Genomic DNA, 23,439 nt, shown 5'->3' on the forward strand with positions numbered 1-23,439 from the left:
ATTTTGAAGTTGTGTTTTTTACCTTTGTGCTACCTCCATTTCCGGAATGAGGCGCGCTGCTCTTCTGCCTTTTACCTCCTCTGCTGTGAGAGTCAGCTCTCAGCTTTAAAGGTAAAATGTCAGAAAACGTAGTGTTTTATTCAGAAACCAAGTCCATCATGGAGGAAGCCATTAAGACCGCCGTTGATGTTTTCGGAAATTCGACAAAGGAGCAAAGTGTGAGCCATAAGGTGAGCTAACGGTTTGCAATACTGACGTAACGTAACGGCTCGTATTAACGCTGGTGACAGAAGTTTTCTGACCGGCTATCAGAGACTGTTAGAGCGGGCCGGAAATACTGTAACTGGAGGAGATTGTACCGACGGAATGAAAACAAGAGTGCCAAGCGTAATAAAGATGGCGGACTGCTAGTACAGAGTCGCTAGCTTGAGTCGTCACGTTAAAGCTCTGAGGGGGAAATAAACGTATTGTTTGCATTGAGGTGTAAACATTGATACAGGGTGTTATTTGTGGTTTGTAAAATTTCAGTTTTTGTTTTTTTATTAGTGGCGTCTGGTAAACAAGATGGTGCGTTACCGCCACCCAGCGACCGGGAAGCAAATCACAACCTGAAGCTTATTAATCACTGAAGATCAAAATTAACATGACAAATTTATCAGACAGTTAATGATGTGTACATTATAAATATTGTTAGTATATTTTTCTGATGATACTTGTGTATTTTTACTTAAGTAAATAATCAGTCTAACACAAATAGCTAATTTTAACATGATTCTCTTATTAATGTAATAGCTTGGCACATTGTTTTTGTATTATTAATGAATTCTCATTGGTCTTCTGTTGATTGTAATTTATTATCCAGCAATTGTACCACCAGGCTCACTTTTAATCCAACATCACATGCTCATTTTTAGCTAATAGATTGTTTATTTATATAACAAATGCTTTATTTGGATCCTCACAGCCAGATTTTGACAACATTGTGGAAATGTTAGCACGTGAGGCGACGAGACAGATCAGCGCCATTTTCTCCCAGCTGTCCTCAACGCTGCACAATGAAAACAAGACTCTGAAGGCCAGAGTGGGACAGCTGGAGAGCGAGCTGAAGACCATGAGTGAAAAGTTTGAAAATGCCAGGATGTGGAGAGAAAATGTCCTGAAGGGCTGCCCGGTCCTGTTCAAGGACAGTGGGCTCGTCTTCACCATGAAGCTGTTTGGGACGGTGAAAAAGAAGACAGACAAGTCAACGGGGGGAGTCAGAGAATCAGAATCTCCCCCTGCTGCTGGGATGCAGAATGCAGGTAAGGGTGATGCGTTTCAGTGCAGTACGGTTTACAGATGATTCATGATTGGTTAAAATCCTCCTGTACGTGTCAGTTAAATTCGACTGCTGATGCATCCACAGTCATGATTACGATTTCAACGCCACATCATAAATAAAGGAATTCTGATTCTGACTGTGATGTTATTAAAGATTTGGGGTAAAATGACACAAATTGCACATATTGATGCTCAGAATACAGCGTTTCAGTCAGTGTCTTTGTTTCGTTTCTTTAGTAGTAACTGCTTGTTCAGGTGGTGGAGAGGCAGCAAAGGAGGTGACGTCTGAATCAGCCAGCAGACAAGGTGAGAATTTAAATGGTAAACGTGAAAGTAAATCGCATTAACACAGAGGAACAAAGACTCTGGACGTGTGTGCTAACGTTTCCCATTCCTGTTCAGACACTTCACAGGATTATACCACAACGAGCAAGACAGAATCCAGAAACACTGAGCAGGAAGCAGAAGTCCAGAAGAAAGCGAAGCTCTTTCAGTGTGAATTCTGTAAAAAGTGCTTCAACCATCAGTTTCACCTGCTCAAGCACATGAACACTCACAAAGAATGGTGGCCTTTCGCCTGCGACCGGTGCCCGAGGAGATTCAGGAGCTCAGCGGATTTCGAGCAGCACCTGCTGTTTCACGAGGAGAAGAAGAAGAAGAAGTGCACGACCTTCAAATGCCATCTCTGCGAGAAGACGTTCAAAACAAAAATGCACCTGAAGACTCATCAGCGCGTGCACACGGACACGAGGCCGTTCGTCTGCTCCACCTGCGGGAAGGCCTTCAAAAGCAAGTACAGCCTGCAGGTCCATCAGGTCGTGCACACCGTCGAAAAGCCGCACAAGTGCCTCGAGTGCGGGGAGAGTTTCAGGTACGCGTTCACGCTGCAGTGCCACAGGAGTGTTCATACCGGCGAGGATCCGTACAAATGCACGGTGTGCGGCAAAGCTTTTGTGAAGAGGAGGTCGCTCAGGGCGCACCAGGCGGTCCACAGGGGGAAGATGTTTATATGCGAGATTTGTGGAGCAGGTTTCACCCTTCAACAAAACCTCAAGAGGCACATTCGCATTCACACAGGTGAGAAACCGTTCAAATGTCAGGTGTGCGGGCAAAGTTTCATACAGGACAACAAGCTGAAAGTGCACATGCTCGTTCACGGGGCCTCAAAGTCATTCATGTGTGACCTGTGCGGAAAGACCTTCCTTTACAACTGCCAGCTGCAGAAACACCAGAGAATAAGTCATGTTGAACGACAGGGGGAGGTCATCAGGAGACGAGCTAGAGAGCGATGCAACCGCAGGATTATCTGTCGACGGGACCGAACGACGGTGGACGTGACGCCGTTCAGCTGCAAGAGCTGCCGCAAGAGCTTCAGTTCTGTGACGTCGCTGAAAAGACACGAGCTCGTTCACGTTGGTCAGATGCAGTACAAGTGCGACACGTGTGGGAGGTATTTTTTCTACAAAGCCTCATACGACTACCACAAACGGATCCACTCGGGGGAACGGCCGTTCGCCTGCGACGTCTGTGGGAAGAGGTTCATCATCCCGCAGGCTCTCAAGTCCCACAAACTGCAGCACTCGGGAGAGAAGCCGCACAAGTGCGAGCAGTGCGGCAAGGCCTTCAGGATCTACAGCAACTACCTGAGACACTTCCGGATCCACACGGGGGAGAAACCCTACGAGTGTGAGGTCTGTGGAGTGAGGTTCAGGCAGCTCACACACGTCAAGTTTCACATGCAGGTCCACACAGGAGAGAGACCCTATTCCTGCAGCAGCTGCGGACTCGGCTTTTCAGACTCAAGGCTGCTCAAGAAACACAAGTGTACCGAGGAATACCAGAAGATGCTGGGGAGCACGCTCACTGCTGAGTGAGACACGGTGGCGTCGCTCGTCCTGAAACTGATCCTCTGGTGGTGATAAACACGAGGCAGTTATTTCTTTGGATTCTTGCCTGTGGTAGATGTCAGATTGTTATTTCCTGTCAGGATAAAACACTTGACTGAGTTCTCTGGTTGCAGCTAAGCCCTGACCACAGGTTTAAGCTAAAGGGTTGCTCACAGGTTTTTGGCTTCGTGTTATTCAGAATGTTTTCTAGAGTCTTGGCCACAAAAGTGGTCCATCTCTGTGCAAAAGCTCTGTGAAAATCTAAAATGTAAAATAGGAAACTTTGATTTGCCCTCAACAATAAATGCAGCCAGCAGATAAAGCTAGAAATTATTAAATGAAGGTTGTTTTAAATTATATAATTCTTTTGTCATATTTTCAGTTTTCCTCCAGTATCAGATGATGTGTTCAAAAGCGCACAGAAAAATAAATGTGTGGATAAAACTAAAATTCAGTGTGACCTTTACACTAAACAAGAATTTATTTTTCAAGATCAGTCTGGCTAGGTTTTATATCTTTATTTGCTTTTTATTTTTTTTTCAAAGTTCATAATTAACATTTATTATAGAATGTAGTTTTTATAGTTTTTACACATGACCACTAGAGAATAATGAATTTGATCTTTTCATGTTCGTTACTTACAATTAATACTTGACTGCTTCAATATCACCACTTGTTGCTTATTTACTTTGAAACCACCCACCGGATGTGGTAGAATGTCAGCTTGTCTGACTTTACGCGTTGCGTTGTCTCGGTGTAGTGTTTCATTGTAACCGCTAGAGGGCAGTAAACACTCGTGATTCCCGATGGGGTCATCTCATTTCGAGAGCAAAACGATGTTTTTAAAACAACTCCTCAACAAGACTGTATTTTCTAGTTCTGGTGCGGATGTTGTTATTTCTAATAACCACTCGATTAATAATCAAACCAAATTTGTTGTACGAACAAGTTACAGAACACGCGTTAGACGTACATTTATGATGTTGTAGTTCTTTACTTTGGCCACTGGAGGGCAGTAACGCTAAATTCTAAATTTATGCCCACAGTAAACTTCACTTGCGTCAAGTCAGCCACAATGTCACACTAATATGTTCGGTTAAGCATTTCAAAATAAAACAATTTAGAAAGGACATTCAAAGATGCTATTATTGTAGCTACTTCAATTTACGTGGGTAATTCGTGACTACCTTCGACGTACTATTAAAAAGGAGAAGTGTAAGCTTTTATGACTGAACTCTTACGAGGACTGAAGCTGATTTGTACTCGGACAAAATACCGGACCATAGTGAGACTTTTATTTCGAAGAACATGAACCGGGAAGAGGAAGATGGGATCAAAGTTGTGAGTGGAACTTATTTTGTCCCCCCACAACGACAATGTTGTGGTACCACAAGCTATTTGTTACATTATAAATTTATAGAAAGGAAAGAACACATACAGCTGAGGTATTTATTAGTCAGAATGTCAGATTTGGAGGCGCAGGTCGGCGCCATTTTGGAGATAATGGTCAATGCGACTGTGACAGAAATGACTAAAGTTACCGGCGGCTCCGGTTCAACACATCCAGAAGAGTCTTCGTGTGGGACTGAAAACCCAGCCAGATCCTCGCCTGATACGGTACGCGAACTGGTTTCTGTCGGCGTGCCGGTGTTGTCCCTCCTCCGATGGCGTATTGATACTCCCTCCTTGTCCGGCGTCTCGACAACCAGCTGATCATAGAAATAGAAGAGCTAGCTAGCTGCTTTAGTTAGCTTTCAGCGATTAAAACCAATGAAGCGCCCACCGCCGGAACACGATGCAGGTGGAGTGTGTACTCAGGTCAAATTAACTTTAAATGTTGGTCGAGGTCGCTTAACGACCGACAGGAGTCCACCTTTGGTCGCCATTTTGGGTTTGACAAGAGGCCCGGGCCTATCTATCTGCTGTATGTCTACAGACGTTTGAGGCGAACGTTACCTGACAATATGTGTAACACTTCGAGTCAGTGTCTGGATCCATAGGAGAGCTGTTGGTCAAGTGAAGTACACTTTTAAAGTATCTGTACTCTACGTGAGTATTTCCATCTTGTGTTACTTTGACTCCTGCCTTTTAAACGGATCAGAGCTGCTGTGATGGTGACGACAGCGAAGCTCAGCTGTGAACCATCACACCACAGATGATTTGGTTTTATGTTCAAAAGCCCACAAACCTCCATCTGTCTTCTAACACACAACCGGTGGTTTGAAGTACTCTAACTGCACGTGTACTCGAGTAGCCTGCTGTACATAAGTATGACTCTGAGGTACACCAGCTGCAGCTGCTTTGCAGTATGATGTGAGCTGTTTTTAATTTGTTAGTCTGTAAAAGTCCAGTATTCACTTTTTAATGCTATAAAACAGGCCAAAACAGCATTTCCCCTTCATAAATAGTTCAAATAAGGATAATAATGTATCAAAACTGCTTTTGATTAATTTAATTTGAAGGACTGTTCAGTTTATTGGTCAGTTGTTTCAGCTTTAGCTGTAATTCACACTGAGGGGATCTCCAGTTCCTGTCTTCACTGTGTGGTCTGTGTTGCTCCCGTCAGGTGATCCGCTTCAACGTCTTCATGACGTCTCTGGCTCGAGAAGCTGTGGAGAAGATCTGCCGGCTTTTCCATGAGTGTTCCTCCACGCTGCAGCTGGAGGTGCGTCACGTCACGGCGTTGGTGTTTTGGTGCTGTAGTGTCAGCTCTTCTGATTACACTCACCTGCTGTGTTGCTGCTGCTCTGCTTGTTGTTGTCAGGAAAAGCTTGTCATCGTATCAGGATGTTGGACCAGCGAGCTCTCCTGGTCCTGACTTTGGTTCTAATTCATGTTCGTTCAGTATAGCATCAGTTGATTTGTGAATGAATGAATTTCAGCAGCGTTGATGGAACTTAAGTCCTGTGGCTTCAGCTAACACTCGCTTTCGTCTTGTCAGCTTCTTGTTTTGTTTATGAATTGATTCATCTCAACTATTTGTGCTTGAGAAGATTATCAAAGTAGTTGCAGATGACTCGCCGATCAATCGTCTTTGGTCTGATAACACGATTGCTCCCAGTCGTTGAAGTAGCGTTTCAAAGCGTCTGTAATGCTGCAGCACTCGTCCAGGATTCGTCACCGTGTGCGTCTCTCGTAGGTGACCCAGGGTGCTGCGGAGGCGGAGGACCTGAGGAGGAGGCTGGAGGTGGCAGAGGCGGAGCTGAAGCTGGTGCTGGAGGGCAGCGGGGGGCAGAAGGAGGCGGAGGAGCTGACGGAGGGTGGCGGCGGTGGTGGCGGCGGCGGCGTCAGGCCGAAGGAGGGCAAGAGGCCTCCGACTGGCGGAGCAGAAGGAGAGACCGTCCAGCACTCGGGGAGGAAGAGTCGCAGAGGTGATGAAGAGTTTATCCTGTCGTCGGGTGCTTTTATTGTGAGGCGTGTTCATATTTAACTGCAGTGATGGAACGTAACGAAGTACTTGAACTTGTTACTCGTACTTCACTTGACTTCATGTTTCTGCTCAAACGTCACCAGCTGAAGCTCATGTGAATAAATCAGACTAGTTTTCACTGAACTGTTGATGTCTCGTGTTTTTCACACGTCGACGAGGTAATAAATTTTCTTCCGTGTTGGCTCCTCTGACGTTGACAGCAGTCGGTCTTGTTGGAGTCAAGACGTCGTTATTGTGTACTCATTCGCAGCTTTCTGATTTCTTGCAGTTTTGACGAGTGGAGACGCTGGAGTCAAGAGGTCGCCTATCATTCACCTCTGGAAAGGCAGAACCTACGAGGTAAAATCCCGTCCCGTCTCCTGCGGAGGATCCAAGACACGTCCTTGTTTACGCTGAACTGGGTTTTCTTCTGGTCTCTCGTTCCCAGTCGCGCTGATCAGAACCAAAACCAGAACTGAGAGGAGGCTCATGACTTTTCATTTTGAGCTTCTTACACCTCACAGACGCCATGTTGTCTGTGTCCTCTCTGTCTTCCTCTCAGGACAGACGCCATGTTGTCTGTGTCCTCTCTGTCTTCCTCTCAGGACAGACGCCATGTTGTCTGTGTCCTCTCTGTCTTCCTCTCAGGACAGACGCCATGTTGTCTGTGTCCTCTCTGTCTTCCTCTCAGGACAGACGCCATGTTGTCTGTGTCCTCTCTGTCTTCCTCTCAGGACAGTGCCGAGCCTGTGGTCATAAAGGAGGAAGGACTGGAGGCGTTTGCCGAGCAGGCGTCTCCTGATTCTGGTCAGTTCAGAGACGACGTGGGCGAGGACGATGGTGACGACCCAGACTACCAGGTTGATTTCACAAATACACAAATCGTTTTTATTACTTTTTTTGTTATTATTTTTCTTATTTGTGTTGTGTTTGCTTGTGTCTTCATTCAGTGAGTGTGTGAAGGTCAGTTTGTGTGATGAACTGCGTTTATTAGCGGAGTGTACGCAGAGAAAACCGCTGACCCTCCACGACCACTTCAGTCACAAACTGAAAAGGTGCATTAAAGCAAACGAATAAACAATTTGTGTCATTTTTCTCTCAGTTGGAGCCAGAAGATCCCGATGATGGTGACCCGGGATACGCCGCCAGACCTAAACGCGCTGTCAAGCCCAAGTCCCATCGGGGCCGAGCGAAGAAGGAGAGCGCTGAGAACCAGCAGCCTCTGAGCTGCAAGCACTGCAGGAAAACCTTCACGAAGCTGCTGCAGCTCAAAGCCCACCAGGCCGTCCACGGGGCCAACGTGGAGAAGCCCTTCCACTGCTCTCAGTGCGGCAGAGGCTTCTCGTTCCAGCGAAGCCTCAGCGCACATATGCTGCTCCACACAGGTGAGAGTTTTTCCCTGAGTCTGTGATGATACAGCGAGGGAGGCACGAGGAGAAGCTCCTCAAGAAGCTGAGCGAAAAGAGTCTGAGAGGCTCAGCGGGGCTGCAGCACGTTTATGTTCACTAGAAAGCATCTCACATCTCATTCCTGCTCCTACTCAGGTGAGAGACCACACACCTGTGATGTCTGTGGGAAAGGGTTCACCCTGAAGCAGCTCCTGAGGAACCACCAGCGTCTCCACGCTGAGGTCCGGCCCTTTCGCTGTGAGCAGTGTGGGAAGAGCTTCTACCGCGCCCACGGCCTGAAAATGCATCAGATGGTCCACACGGGAGAGCGAGCGTACAACTGCCAGTACTGCAACAAAAGCTTCACGATACAAGGCAACCTGCAGCGCCACCTGCGCATTCACACGGGCGAAAAGCCGTACAGGTGCGAGACGTGTGGCAAAAGCTTCAACCAGGCCGACACTCTGAAAGGCCATCAGCGGATACACACCGGCGAGCGTCCCTTCAGCTGCGAGACCTGCGGCAAGTGTTTCATCCAGAAGAGCGCCTTGAAGATGCACCAGAAGACGTCTCACTCGGGCGAGAACTCTCTGGCGTGCGTGGCGTGCGGCACTGCGGTGGCCTGCGTGGACTCGCTTCGCAGCCACCTGCAGACGCACGCGGCGACCATTCCGTGCACGTGCGTGCTCTGCGGCCGGCGGCTCAGCTCCATCACCGACCTGCGCTCGCACCAGCAGCACCACACGGTGGACAGGCCCCACAGCTGCGGCCTCTGCGGGAAGAGTTTCAAGTCGCCCAGTTACCTGAAGATTCACCTGAAGACGCACAGCGGGGAGAGGCCCTTCTCCTGCGACATCTGCGGTCGCATGTTTACACAGCACAGCAGCCTTAAAACACACCAGGTGGGTTTACTTCATGCCGTGTCGGAAAGGAGGAGAGCTCACAGACCAGAGGCAGCATCAGTATGATCGAAATCCTCACATATCAGGATGCCATCCTGCCGCAGTGGCGTGGTTACAGGTGTGACACTTCCTGTTGACATTCACAGTGATGCGGCTTGTTTAAATCAGGAGCATAAACACTTTTTGGTAAATCAAATTTGATGTCAGCACAACCATCATGTAGTCTCACCCACACTGAGCCCCTGCAGCAGGATGTTTAAGTTGTCGGGTGCTTTGGCGTCTTGGGAGCAGATTTGTTTGATTTATTTCCAGTCTCGTGGCGATAGCATTCCTCCGTTTTGTTTTCACAGGTGGTCCACACGGGAGAGAAACCGTTCAGCTGCGACACGTGTGGGAAATGTTTCAGCAACATGGGCAACCTGAACAGACACCAGCGTATCCACACCGGGGAGAAGCCGTTCAGCTGCGACACGTGTGGACGCAGCTTCAACCAGGGCAACAGCCTGAAAGCCCACCAGCAGATTCACACCGGGGAGAAACAGTTCATGTGCGACAAGTGCGGCAAGAGTTTCTCCTATCTGAGGAACCTGAAGGACCATAAGTGTTTCTACGTCTGAAACTGAGCTCTGAGGAGACACCTGCTGTGCTGTTAGCGGTGTTAGCTTCCCCTGTACCTGCTGAGGGGGGGTGGATAATAAAGGAAGAGTTTGAGGTGAAAGTGATTTTGATGTTTATGAAGTTGGGTTTAGCTGATTTGTTTGTCTCACTGAGTGAGCTAATGATTGAACCTTCAGGTGAGGTGGGGACAGGTACCGTGTACGCCGTCACGTTCAGAAGACGCTCAGGTGAGCATCTTGTTGTGGTTGTAAACAGGAATGAAAGCTTTAACAGATCAGGCAAGAAAAGATGTGCAGTCAGGAATTCAGGATGCATGGTGTCCCTGCTGAGAGCCTTGAGCCGTTTGCTCAACTTTTCTCAACTTGTTATACTGAAGCACAGAAACAAAAGGCAGACGGAATCTGACTTTTAGACACCACAGCTGAAGAGAGGAACAGACTCCCCGTTAGCCTCATTGGGTTTCTGAAAAACTTGAACTGTCCCTTTAAACAGCCCTGTTTAAGTTGTAAGACTGATGTGATATGTGATGGTTGATCCCACCTGAAAACGGTTCTGTTTTTCTTTTAGGGGGTTTAATAATGGAATTTAAGAGGCTCGCAGTGTGTGTGTGTGTGTGTGTGTGTGATCATGGCTATAATTTCAACTTAAAACATTAAAAAGCCAGCTAACAGGAAGCAACAGTTCGCATGTGTGTGTGCTGGGTTGCAGACGCGTCTACTGAAGTTACTGTGCTGGTTTGAACAACCGACAACCGGTGGTCAGTCTTTTTTATTTAGTTTTAGTTCAAAATTTCATTTTGTCTGTACTTTATTGTCAAAATCAAATGCACACACAAACACTCAACAATGATAAATTGTTTTAATGTATCATAAAGACACAAAACCAGCAGCTGGTTGCAAATCACTTCTGGGCTTGAGTCCACGTTGCCTTACAGTCAGGCTTGACTTTGAAGTTTAAGTTGCACCACTTAATTGTGCTCCCTTATTTCCAGATGTAATGGACAGTAAAATTATTAAGAGTTTGGGATATTTTACAAGAATGCTCGCAAATGTGTGCACTTTAGCAGAATCAATCTTATTTACATAATTTTGAATGCCTTTACAGATATTAAAACGTACAGTGAACTCAGAGCTGACATGAAAAGCAGAGGAAGGGTGAAAAAAAGGACAAAACCACCACAGAGGACGTCATCGTGTGCTGACAGCCATGAGACAGAGCAGATTCAGCACTTCTAGAGGAAATGAGGGTGATGAGCCTCTTGCAGTACTGCTAATGCAATGATCTTGTGACGACAGCGGAGACAGAGCTGCCTGTGAGAGTGGTGTTTCCTGAGAGTAGGGTGAGGAGGAAGAGGGCGGAAAGGCGGAGGAGCACATGGGCTGGTCTCCAAGCTTGTCCCTGTGCACGTTGACCCAGCTGCTGATGTAGGCAATATGTGAGCAGTTGCAGTCCCACAAATTACCCGACAGGTGGACAGCAGAAAGGTTCCTTAGGTACTCCAAAGTCCCATTCTCCACAGCTCTGAGCTGGTTGGACTTCAAATTCAGTTTCTGCAGGTTTGTAAGTCTTTGAAATACGTCAGGCTGCAAGTGATTCAGCTTGTTTCCATCCAAGTTGAGTTCTGTTAGCTTCCGAAGTGGGGCAAAGAGCCGAGAGTGTAAACTATGCAGGCTGTTGTTGCTTAGCCGAAGCCTGCGGAGGTTGTGGAGGACATCGAAGGTGTTGGCCGGGATGTCCTGAAGCTGATTGGAGCTCAGATTGAGCTCTTTAAGGTGGGTCAACCCTACAAAGTCATCAGGAGACAACTCTGAGATGTGGTTGTTGTCCAGATCCAGTATTAGAAGACTTTGTAGACTCATGAGCAGGCTTTTGGGAAGGTTATCTATGTGGTTTTTATCTAGGTTTAACTCTTTTAAACTGACAAGATCCCTGAACTGGTCTGGATGTAGAGAGGAGAGATGGTTGTGTGAGAGCTTCAGTAGATTTAGTCTCACCAAACCACGGAAGACTGAGTGATGTATAGACCCAATGTGGTTGTTGTTGAGATGTATCTCCTTGAGGGACCTCATCTTGTGGAAAACACCTTTGTGGATGTGCCTGAGAGCATTGTGCTCCAAGTACAGGTTCTGTAGTGACTTGAGCTTCTTGAACAGATCAGGGTGGAGCTCCAGGATGCAGTTGTTGGACAGGTGTAAATCTTCAAGTGTGGACAGCGAATCAAATACCCCAGCTGGTATGGCAGAGATATGATTGTTGGCCAGATGCAGCTCGTGCAGATTGCTCATGTTGCTGAATATGTCCGGAGAAAGAGATGTCAATCTGTTGCTGTACAAATCAAGAAGCCTAAGGCTGCTCAGGTCACTGAAGACCTTTGAGGGAAGAGACTCTATGAGGTTGTTACTGAGGCTCAGCTCCCTCAGCAGGGTCGGACCTCTCAGCGATCCCTCAGACAGAGTCGTCAGCTCATTTCTGCTCAAGTCTAGATGCTCCAACAAGCTCAGTGAGGAGAAGCAGTCCTCTGGAAGGCTGACCAATCTGTTCTTCTGCAGATTCAGATACTTGAGCCTGTTTACATCCCTCAGTGCCTCAGCTGGGACAGTAACCAGCATGTTGTCACTCAGGTCAAGCTGTGTGAGTTCTGTCGCTCCTCCGAGGCTGGCCTTGTCCATGCTTGCAATTCTGTTTCTGGACAGAATGAGATTCTTCAGTACAGTTGAGTTCTTGAACACACCTTCCTCTATCTTTGATATGTTGTTATGGCGAAGGTAGAGGTCAGCGAGAGCGAAGGCTCCCTCCAGTCCACCAACCTGTAACATTTGAATCTGGTTAAAGTTCACAATGAGCGTGGTCAGATTAGCTAATCCGTGGAGGAATCCGACTGGTAGATGTTCGATCTGGTTCTCACTCAGGTCCAGTAAGGTGAGAGCAGGACAGTTTAGGAACTGACCGGGGTATAGTAACACCAGGCCGTTGTCACGCAGGAAGAGCTTCGACAGCTGCGTCATATTGGGCCAAACTGGGTTGTGGGATAGGAAGACGCTCATCTGATTCTTGGTCAGGTCCAGGACCTAACAGGATAGTCAAGAAAAGGAGACGTCCGTTGTATATAGTTCTTCCAAAATATCGTAGAAAATTCTTCAAATTATCAGTGTAAGATAATGAATCAAACTTGAGTGTTTTGGGAGCTCAGGTGGCCATTGAGGTCTTTGTTTAATTTTTTTTGCCCAATCAATCCATTAAAAAAACATCAGAAAGAACAATTCATAGTTTAAGCATGGGCTATGTGCTGGAGTCATTGACTTTGACTTTCCTGCAGCAGGAGTCTCCACTTAACAAGCCACAGTGCAGTTTACAGGCCGCTGTGTGTTTCTCACCTGCAGCTTCTCCAGGCCACGCTTTGGTATTTCCTGTATGTTGTTGTATGAGACATACAGCTTCTCTGTGCCATCCGACAGCTCTGGGATCTGCTCCAGTCCTTTTTCATTGCACACAACAGTGGTCAGATTGTGGAGGCACTGGCAGGCTGGGGGGCACAGGTCAGACGCCCGCACTAAGAGACTCAAGGAGACCAGAGTCAAGGCCGCCAACATGGTCGGCTCCGGCTGAAAACAAACATGGAGACATGAGAGAATCGAAACAGAAGAATGCTGTAATATTATTTTCAAGTTTAAAACTGCTCAAAACATCACAACAATATTTTCAAAGTATATCTAGAAGTGTTCTCGATACTGTTTGTTTCCAACATTCTGAATAGATTTTATTTCCTTCATGTTGCAAGCCATCATAATTTGCTGATTTGTGAAGACCTCATGTTAGATAAAAAGTTAGATTGCCGGACCGTTGTAACCGATGTTAAATCAGACTTACCACTGGTGAGAAGGCGACGTTTGCAGGATGTTGTTGCTACAAGCTGAGACTGCAGACTGACTGTGCTGTTGGCTGGAAAAGCTGCGTTTGTCTGTTGCAGAGGAAAGTGTGGTTATGAGAGGAATATTCTTAGAAGAAATGTGCTAACAGAGTTGGGTCAGACTGATGTGGTTGTGTGCCTGCATCTCTGATAAAAGCACCTCATAGCTGCATAGCATAGATTCTGTCAAGACGACAGAAAGAGACCAAAAGTCCCCACTGCACCCACATCAGAAGGCCCATCATCAGATAACTTTGACTTCATTCAGAAATCAAGACTCAGTGAGGAACGAGTTTTGTTTTTAGTTGACTTATGGCTTTACTTTATCAGCAGAAGCAGTTTGTGCAAAAAAGCTCAATGAAACAGGATAAGAAACTTTGCATGAATTTTTTTAGTAGGTTTAACATATAAAATCATGTATGTTTATACAGAGAGCTTCCTGATTTGAAAAGTGAGTTTCAAAAAAGACAGATAAATTATCTTTGTAGCTCAAAATTAAAGCTGAATAGCTTCATTTAAGCTTTGCATGAGAGATGGAAAATAGCATTTTAATAAGTCCAGACTTCAAAATGCAACTTTAGGATTGTGGTTTAGTCATGTAAACGTATACACGAGTCTGTGAGTGTGCATGTGTCGCACTTATACCACAGTGAGAACCTCCTGAAAGTGAAAGCATTTTGGAAAGTTAGTTTGCAAAATTAAATTAGGCTAAGGTTTGTATAAGGGTGCAGTTAGTTACACAAGCTGTAGGCTAAATATGTGTTTGTTTGTGTGTTGATGGCCTCCGGGTCAGCATGAGCTACTGGCTGGATCAATTCCTGCTGACGTGCTCAAAGAGCAGCACAAATCACACACACACACACACACACACACACACACACACACACACACCACTCCCTAATGTAGAAAACAACTGAAGCAGACTCCGCTGCTCCCCACCCTGTTCCATAACCCATTAGATGTATTGACGATTCCACATCCACACTGTTTTTTTCCTCTAATTGGTTTATGCACAGCTGACCGGACGGTGATGTTAATGATGCTCTGTACTCTGTAACACAGTGTTCAGAACAGGCTCTGCAGTCCGTGGAAATATGGACCGCCGCACTGGCTGTTCTTTCCAGCATCGATTCCCTTCGCCGTTTCAGCAGCAGCTTTCTGCTCTGCGTCTGAGTCTGTCTTTGTCCGCCCGTGTTCTCTGAAAGACGACAGCGAGTCCGCTTGTCTGCTGCTCAGCTGCTTTGTTCCGGCATCAGCCTCGTCCTCCTCTGCAGGTCACTGAAAGTCTCATTCATAAGCAGGAAGTGGGAGTGCCAGGGAAGGATGAGGCCGTGGGTTCGCTCCAGCAGGTCCAGATCAGTTCAGGTAAGACTTCCACAGACAGACATGAATCCAAGTGCTCACAGGTGAGAGCACCTGCTTTTAAGCCTTAATTTTAAGGCTTGTTAGTGCTCGGATCCGATTTAATACTAATGAAAAGTGTAATGTGGCTTTCTTCTTTTCCTTTTTAAACATTTATATCATAGTACGTAGTAACTGTGACAACATATATTGATGCAGTCTTGTGTGTCAGTGTTTAGAGTCTGGGAACACAGGAACTTATGAAGACATGGACAAACAGCATTTTACATTCCCCCCACACTGCAGCTCATTAGACTCTCAATCATTTTATGGCATAAACGTACGTACGTGTTTATCTTCTTTATGCCCTAAGATGTAGAAGTCACAGGTTTACCAAAATGTTGTGGCTTAGTTTTACTTCAGGCCTGACGTGAATGTCTGTCTTCCCACATTTCTCATATGAGTGAGTCTTTCATAACCAAGCTGAACCCGGAGTCTGACAGTCTGGACAGGACTGAAGGACAGCCGTCAGAGCCAAACGTTTGGTGGAGTTTAGGGCGGAGAAGCAGAAGCTGGGATCAGCTGGAGCTCATCATCAGTGGAGATCAGTCATGCTGATGACTTCACCTGTTCAATCCACCTGCACCAAAACACTCAGTGTGCAAAAAAGCATAATAAGGTTTAACAGATAAGTGACTCTGAAATTCAAAGCTTTACTCGCCGTTTCTGCATGTAGGTAGACTTTTTAGTTTTTTAGCAAAAACAAAATGAAATAGAAGTCCCAGACTGTACCAAAGCTAACACTCAACACTAAAAAAGAAAGAATCTTTCAAACCAGTAACTGATCAATATGATGCTGCATGTCAGTACATATTCATAAAGTCAGAAATGATAGCAATAAAATGTGATCTTCTGGCCTGCAATGAAAATAAATAAGGTGTTAGTATGTTTCTTTAGGTTTATATTAGTCTTTCCAATGTGATGTTTTGCTCCAGTACACTTCAGCAGGGCAGGATGAGGACAAACTGCTGAGTCACTTTGCCTTGGCAGGGTAACAGTTTCAATGATGCCGCAAGCTGGCATAATATCAGATCTCTTTTCTCTTCTTCAGTACGTGACTTGTAACCTTGAAATGTGAAAATGGTATCAGGAGCTATGACATGGGATAAATGTCACTGTGGCGTAGCATTAATGCTAACAATTGTGGTAATCAGGCCTGCTGTTTAATTACTCCTGTGAGCTGTGAATGAGCATTGGCTGAACTCTGGTTAATACACTTAATTGTAATCCTGAAGACAACAAACACAGATGAGTCGGAGGCAGATTTCCTGGTGGGAGGTCTCCACAAACGCCTGGTAGCATAATGTCTCTGCAACACACACACACACACACACACTACTGTATGTCTGCATGAATGGAGGGATTGTGCGGAGGAGAAGAGCTGAAATGTTGTGGTTAAAAATCTTTTTGAGAGCTAAACTCGTGTCGGTCGACATATGAACATCTTGAGTCTGTGTCAAATTGACGGGATAGAGAGGACATGGCCTAAAGAAAAGGGGACTTCAATGCAGTGTTTAATGCAGCTTTTCGTGACTTTTAATTACAATATGAGGGAGTGAATGTTAAACACATCCCCTGAACACAGGCTCTCAAAGAGGGCAAATGAGAGCGAGTGGTGTTGAGGAGGTCTTTATAGGCCATCCTTCACTCCAATGTGTTAGATTCCCTGATCAAAGACAGTTTATGTTGACGTTCACATTTTAGAGGCAGAGTCCTTGACTTGAGAAGCCCACACCCCCCCAAAGTGGGACTGTCCTGGCCCAGTATCCTGTTTCTGTGGCCTTTGGAGAACTCAAGGCAACGGGATGAACCTCAGAGCTTACAAATCGTCCTTCATGGTGCTTTCTCTGAGAATACAAAGAAGTAAAGCAGTGGTTGTCCTTGCAATTTAGGCCAAAGATAGACATATTTATCTGTCACTTATGGAACAGACCTTTTGAGCTGTAATGATGTGTCTGACTCAAAATCAGAATCAGGTTAACTGCCATGTAGTTGTTCACAGGAATTTTAATTTGTATTAACAATTACACTAAGCATAGTAAACAAAAGGAAAAAAAACAAGTACTGTACAAATCTTATATATTAGACTGGAAATTTTACAATAAAAATATGAAATAGCTATGGACATGTACTACTAAAATGTTAAAATGAGTTTTTTCTCTTTTAATTAATAGATTTTAGCCACCAGGTGGCGGTAATAACACATTAGGAGAAAGAAATGGCCTGATCTGTTTTCCAGGACATTTTGTCAAGAATAAAGTGAAGCGCCTTATTTCTGTTTATGTTCATATAAAACCGCGGAGGGGGGGGGAAGTGAAGTCATCTTTCAGCTAACTTTGACTCTGATTCACGAGCAAACGTTAGGTAAGACTTCTGAAGCTCGGAGGACAAATTTCATGCGGGGCCCCTGAAGGCGGCGCGAGCGAGAAAAGGCGCGCGTGTGTGCGCGTGCGTGCCCGGCGACGCAGCAGCCCCAGCCCTGACGTCCCGCTCCCTCCCTCTCTTTCTCTTGTCACTGTGTTTTTCGGGAGACGGTGGAGGAGGAGGGGGATCCCGTTTTCCTTCGTGTTCTTCACCGAAAACTGATGCTATGTTCCCGACACATATCGTCGCATTCTGCCGCCGCTCATCCGAGAGAAAGCACTTACAACCAAACTGCATGAGAGGAGCTAAGGGCGGGTTGGACTGAAAGGAAGGACCGGGAGACTGACTGACTGACTGGGAGGCTGCACGTCCGCCGCTTTCTTCAATTCAGCCACAATTTGCTATTGATTAACAAGCCAAGACTCCTTAGCTTCATCTCTCGGTATCTGGTGATGTGGTGTCAGGCTGTTCCTGTTTCTGTTTCCGTGGCCGTTTCTCCGTGGGAGCCACCGTTTTGACGTTTGTCATCCAGGAAATCTTTTATTAGCTAGCTAACAGGAAAACAGAAACTCCCCCTTTTTTTCTCAGCTCAGCCCGTGGTGGTCGGAGGGGGGACTCACAGAAACCACGGCTGTGTTTTATTTTTGTTCTGTGTGGCTCAGTGTTGGTTTGTGTCTCACAACACAATGCAGCGAAAAGTAAACCGGTGACCGCTGAGATTTTTTCGTCATTCAGCCAGTCGCTGGCCGTCGAAATGGTACGGTAGTGTCTGAGACGGTTAGGGGGGAAGTGAAAAGCTACGTGGGAGGGAGGGGGTTCAGTCTGGGCTGTTTTTTCCTCCCCCAGGTGAGGTTTTGGTACCAGCGGCACCAGACAGACATGCGGTGGATGTAGCTAACCAGTTTTTACGTATCAATTTAAGCTGGATCACTGTGATCTGTGCTGCCTTCACGGACTGGGACAATGAGGACTGTATGAGAAGTGAGGCTGTTTTTTTCCAACACTGATACACAGAGCCTGGTGCGATTGACACCCGGGCTGTTTGTCGGGTGTTTTAACCCAGTGTGAACGCGAACCCTCAGCCCACTTCTTTCTTTTTCTGTTGGACGGCGAAGCGCACTCAGGGACGAAAATGTCTTTACGCACGGCACTGCCTGGGAACGAGCGGAACCCGGACCACGTAAGTAGACAATTAAAGCACATGGCGTCTATTTGTCACCATCAGCAGCAGCGCTAGGTTACCATTAGGTTTTATTGTGCTTTTGATGAAAATGATAATAACCCCCTCAGGCCATGGAGATTAGTCTGCCATGAGCAAAGAGCAGCTGCAATCAAGCAAGGCGACACAGACGCGCTAATCTCCCTCAGCTCATTTGGGACGGGTTGCAGTCGGGCCCACAGACTGGTCAGGGTGGAGATGGAGAACATGGGGGTGGGGGTCGTGTGTTATATTGACTGCACACACCTGCAATCAGTGAGTTTCCTAAAAAAAAATCTTGCCAGAATCTCACCTCCACCTCCTTCACCCACCGGTGTCTTAGTGCGCATGTTTGTCTTCCACACCAGCTGATCAATAATTGATGCATCTGATGCAAGGCCACCCAGCCCTTCCACACCCAGCCTGCTCTGCACCCATCCTTCCTTCTTTCCCCTGCCAGTTCATCCCCTCTCCATCACCTTCCCTCCAGATTTTCACCTCCACCCTGTCTGGTCTGTCCTGTTTCCACTTTAGTGAAACTGTGTTAAGGGAACACAGTGGGCAGCACTTTGGTGCTAAATCTGCTGTGTCAGGCTAGCCTGGTTTGTCCTGCTGTTTTCCTGTGGCAGCGTCTGGGTTTTGTTATTTTTTTTGTTTTTCTCAAAGGGTTGCTTGTAAAGATGTGAGCCTTGTTCTAATATCCCTTCACCACTCAGAGACATCAGTGGTGCAGCTGCACCGAGGATCCCCACCTTTGTGTCAAGGACACCTCACTAACACCAACCCAGCAGCCTGAAATATCACTCACTCCTTTTGTTTTTGAAGCTCTCACAATGAGCTACTTCCTTGCAGCACCAGACAGCAGCTGTGAAAATACAGAACACATCCATCCTGTTATTCTTTAAGGATATGTTGTCACTACTCCAGTCCGTCTGGTGTTAAGATACTGTGCCAGTGTCTTGTGTGATATGACAGCCAGCTCATTCACGGTTATCTGTATTTCCTGGACTTTCATGATGACTTTTTCTGATAGTGTTGAATTTGGGGAACCAAAACACTGACATAAATGAACTGTAGCTTCCCATGCGGGCTGCAGGATGTGGTGTAAGTTTTGAACGTCAGTAGGAAAATACATAAAAATTAGGTCCTGAACTGTAGACATGGCAGAGATGCTGCCACCTTTCCTTACTAACCTGCTGTGCTCCTCACTCGCTGCGGATTGTGACAGGTGTTTATTGTGTGTAACCAGGATCCAGAAACACGTTTAGAGGTGAAAGAACACAGGAGGAGTTTTGATCTTTTCATATGAAGGTGCTGTGGATGGTTTAGACACACTCGAATGCAGACTGGAAAAGCCTTTTATCCCAGTGATAATGCTAGTCAAATACCCCGCCATGACAACAGGAGTCTCCCTTTCCAGTGTTTTCCAATTTTTACAGCATCTATTCACCTTATGAGCAGGCTTCTGATGGTGTTTAGCAGTAGATTCCACATAATAACGGGTGTCTCAACTTCTGTTTAGTAGGTGCAAGAGTGATGAGATGGTTTCTCCTGAACAAAGCGGAGCAGTAAACCAATAATTGTGCCTGATAAACGCTTGATGCGCTGACTTTCTTTCCAGGTCTGTGCGGTTGGTGGCGGGTGTTGCATATCGGAGAGCTTTTCTTTCTGACCGTGAAAACGGGGGGAACAGAATAATTGTATTTCGTTATCATGTCAGAATAATCATCTGGTCTGTTGTCCTCACCAACAAGACTGGTTACGCTTGAAGCTCACCTGCATTATTGACCCCACATAGACCCCATGCTGGTAGAGGAGGAATCCTTTTATAAAAGCAGTGGAGGGAATAAGGTACTTGGCCATGAGCTGGACAACAGAATGATTTCTGTGTCCGCTCAGTCACAAGCCACTCGTGTTAGCAACCTCACCGTGGCAACAACAAGAGGACCTCCAGACCCCTCCCCTCAGCACCAAGGGCCGGGCCAATGATGAGTAGAGTCTCCTGCAATATGCTATCCAACACTGGCCCCAGTAATGTGAGACGTCTTATTATGACATTTCTTTGATGTGACGTTCTGGCTGTTCAGCTTCCTGCCGGGTTCAGGCTGTTTTGGCATTTGAATGATGGCTCATGTTCTCGTTGCTGTGTGCACCCAGACGCTACGCGCACTTTAATGGGGGAAGCTGTAATGTAATTAAGATGCTTGCGACTGATGTGGACTGTTTCGATCCGAGAAAGCATCTCGCGGTCTCCTCTGTCTCTGGCTTCAAACAAGACTGAGGTCTCGCCTCACCCCTTCACTCAGCCAAAGAGCTTTGTCATGAACGTCTCTGAAAATGTTCCCGTTGCTCTTTGTGCTCTTTGTACTCTTTACACGTTACTTTAACTTCCATAATTGTGCATCTGTGTAATTACTGTATTCTCCTCTTCTGCATCTTTTCATGACTAAGTACAAATTACGTGGGCTTTCCAGATGACAACTGCATCAAACCTGCTATCATCACAAGAAACGCAGTGTGGGTGATGTTCTTGTTTTGCCATTAATGACAGGTTCACAAGCTTCTCGTCTCCTTGTGAAAGTGTTTCACTCTTTTGGTTAATGAAACCATCCAAAACTCCTTTTAGATAAACTGGTTGTCATGCTGGCGGCACGGTGGTGCGGTGGTTAGCACTGTCGCCTCATAGCAAGAGGGTTCCAGGTTTGAATCCCGGTCCAGACCGGGATTCGGTCTGGGCCCTTCTATGTGGAGTTTGCATGTTCACCCTGTGCCTGCGTGGGTTTTCTCCGGGTTCTCCGTCTTCCTCCCATAATACCAAAAACATGCACATTAGGTTAATTGGCTACTCTAAATTGCCCCTAGATGTGAGTGTGAGAGTGTGTGGTTGTCTGTCTTTGTGTGTTGGCCCTGCGATTGACTGGTGACCAGTCCAGGGTGAACCCCGCCTCTCGCCCGTAGTCAGCTGGGATAGGCTCCAGCTCCCCCACGACCCTGATGGATAAGCGGTATAGACAATGGATGGATGGATGGATGGATGGTTGTCATGCTAAAATAGAACTGTTTTAAGTTTACTCTTTTTCACCTCCATGAAAAAACAGTTGAGCAGCTACAAATTTGTTTCTCAGATTTGATCCTTCTCGCTAGCAAACTGGCAGTTTTAACACAAGAACCACCTGTGCCGTAACGTAATGGAGAAGAACAGGCTACAGAATGGGTTAACTACTTCACCTACTTTTACTGGTTAATTTTTCACATCACATCTTTCCTGTCAGCTTCTTGTGGCCTCTGACACATTTTGGTCCATACAGTTACATTACTCTTATTGTGAGATGTGACTGTCATAAGTCAGCAGATTTTGTTTCTGGGACTGTCCATGCTCCTCCAGTTTCCTCACTTACACACACACACACACACAGGCCACTTTGCCTAACCTCCTAAACCTCCATGTGCTGTAGTCCTGCAGCTTTAGCTTTGGCGTTATAAAGCTGCGTGGGTTTATGGTTGTGATAGCAGGCTCCAGTTTAGGTAAGAGTGACTCTTTAAGCTGTGAGCTGGATCACAGTCAATGTGGATCTTTGCAAGTATAATAAGCAGGTATGCTGTGCTTTTGGATGTTGTACTGTGGGAATGGACAAAGTATTTTGCTTGGGTCCAGACATGAGGTTTTATGTGTGTGTGAGTGAGACAGACAGAAAAGGAAGTCCTGTAGTAGGTGTGGGTGAGTGCTTGTGCGCACATGTACAGCTGTGTGCTTGTACAAAAAAGCTAACGTGTCTTTCTATGTGCGACCGCAGGGCAGAGCGCAGGCTTTTGTGTTCCTCCATACAAGAGAAAGATTCATGAGCTGTCCTGACTTGTTACCCACAATCTTACAGGCATCTCCGACGCCCCCGATGGCGTCCGTTTCACCTAGAAACACACCAGATACTATTATAAATAGCTTAGGGCTTTTAATCATGTGGTCCACTGAGGCTAGCTGAACCGTGTGCGATCGCTATAAAATTAGGCGGGTTGATATTTGATGACCTATATTGGGCACAACGCCTCACTGACGTGTGCTGTTTCATACTCTTGCCATCTTATGGCAACCGAAATGTGTTTTGAATTACGGGTGCAACAGTAGCTCAAAGGTCAGAGAAGTGGGTTAGCTACAGGGAAGATTCCAGCCTAAATCCCCCAGAGAGCTGATTGAGTTACCACCTGTTTAGCCTCAACAGCTACTGCCAAGGTGCCCATGAGCAAGTCAACGTACGCCCAGTGGCTCTGGCGACCCTGGCATCAACGGCAAACTGTGGTCGCACTGAGCAGCTTCAGCTGTGAAAGCATGAAAGTGTGAGTGTAAAGCAGGGCAGTGCCGGGAAAAGAGCTTAAGAGATTTAGCAGACGCTCCTGTAAATGGCTTGCTCAAGAGCACAGCAGTGGCAGGTTTTTTTAGGGGAAATTAAAGTATTTACTTTCCCTGCTCAGATTAGTATTTCTTTTGCTTAAGTGCCTTCTGGTAACTGGTGGGATGAGCACCAGTTACTGACATTTATGAAAATGTGAGATGGCAGCGATACAGTCTGTCATAAATTGACTGTCCAATAAATCTGGGAATTGAAATTATGCACAATTATCTGAATTGTGTTTTTTACTCTGCTTAATTGGGGATTGAGGTTTTCTACCGTCTGACCTTGCATAATGTACCTTTAAGTATGCTTTAAGTCCTTTTGTAATGCAGTTTCTCGCCTCTGTCTATAAACATGTATAGATGAAAATCAGGGACATTCGAAAGGAAGGAACCCAGTATCAGATGCAGGCCAAATGTAAACGTGTGTTGCTTAAACACATGTTTATCAAACTTCATTGGTATATAACGCAAATGTGATTGCCTTGGCTTTTTGTCAGCGCGTGTTGTTTTCCTGCCAGCTATTATGTAATTCTAGTTCAGGTTCGCCTGCTAAGCAGGTGGTGTTTTCTGGAGATCAGGCTGCCGTGTGAAGAATGACACTGTTGTTAACTGCCATACTCACACACACACACACAGACCAACCGACCCCTGCAGAC

The 23,439-nt window shown here is 46.2% G+C and overlaps 3 protein-coding genes across 6 annotated transcripts in view; 2 read left to right on the top strand and 1 right to left on the bottom strand.

The window, feature by feature from the left end:
• The first annotated feature begins 16 nt into the window (after positions 1–16).
• On the top strand, positions 17–10,269 carry LOC124059236 (zinc finger protein 850-like). Its single transcript, XM_046389088.1, has 12 exons — positions 17–230; positions 965–1,301; positions 1,558–1,626; positions 1,723–3,191; positions 4,512–4,823; positions 5,773–5,871; positions 6,346–6,577; positions 6,905–6,975; positions 7,350–7,475; positions 7,718–8,000; positions 8,160–8,905; positions 9,256–10,269. Exons 1-12 carry the CDS (start codon positions 117–119, stop codon positions 9,520–9,522), a joined length of 4,125 nt encoding a protein of 1,374 aa, XP_046245044.1. The 5' UTR covers positions 17–116; the 3' UTR covers positions 9,523–10,269.
• Positions 10,270–10,386: 117 nt separating this feature from the next.
• Positions 10,387–15,421, bottom strand: si:dkey-182i3.11 (leucine-rich repeat-containing protein 15). The gene is made up of 4 exons (XM_046389944.1): positions 15,120–15,421; positions 13,391–13,481; positions 12,898–13,125; positions 10,387–12,591 (listed from the first exon to the last, which is right to left on the bottom strand). The coding sequence occupies exons 3-4, from the start codon at positions 13,111–13,113 to the stop codon at positions 10,711–10,713; spliced, it is 2,097 nt and encodes a 698-aa protein (XP_046245900.1). The 5' UTR covers positions 13,114–13,125; positions 13,391–13,481; positions 15,120–15,421; the 3' UTR covers positions 10,387–10,710.
• Positions 15,422–17,266: 1,845 nt separating this feature from the next.
• mark4b (MAP/microtubule affinity-regulating kinase 4b) overlaps positions 17,267–23,439 on the top strand; it is a 43,419-nt gene continuing 37,246 nt past the window's right edge. For 2 of the 4 annotated variants that reach the window (XM_046389943.1, XM_046389941.1), the window contains exon 1: positions 17,267–18,375. In XM_046389943.1, coding sequence (XP_046245899.1) covers positions 18,328–18,375 — 48 coding nt within the window. In that variant the 5' untranslated portion in view covers positions 17,267–18,327. The remainder of the gene's footprint in view (positions 18,376–23,439) is intronic. The other 2 variants (XM_046389939.1, XM_046389942.1) reach the window with 1 other exon arrangement.

This window comes from Scatophagus argus, chromosome 5 (genome assembly GCF_020382885.2).
Source record: "Scatophagus argus isolate fScaArg1 chromosome 5, fScaArg1.pri, whole genome shotgun sequence".
NCBI classification, from domain to species: domain Eukaryota; kingdom Metazoa; phylum Chordata; class Actinopteri; family Scatophagidae; genus Scatophagus; species Scatophagus argus.

Coding starts and splice junctions, on each gene's coding strand:
- LOC124059236 (XM_046389088.1), top strand. CDS start 117: ATGTCAGAAAACGTAGTGTTTTATTCAGAAACCAAGTCCATCATGGAG. Junction 4,824..5,772: donor CCAGATCCTCGCCTGATACG/GTACGCGAACTG, acceptor TGCTCCCGTCAG/GTGATCCGCTTCAACGTCTT. Junction 8,001..8,159: donor ACATATGCTGCTCCACACAG/GTGAGAGTTTTT, acceptor GCTCCTACTCAG/GTGAGAGACCACACACCTGT.
- si:dkey-182i3.11 (XM_046389944.1), bottom strand. CDS start 13,113: ATGTTGGCGGCCTTGACTCTGGTCTCCTTGAGTCTCTTAGTGCGGGCG. Junction 12,592..12,897: donor GTGGCCTGGAGAAGCTGCAG/GTGAGAAACACA, acceptor CTATCCTGTTAG/GTCCTGGACCTGACCAAGAA.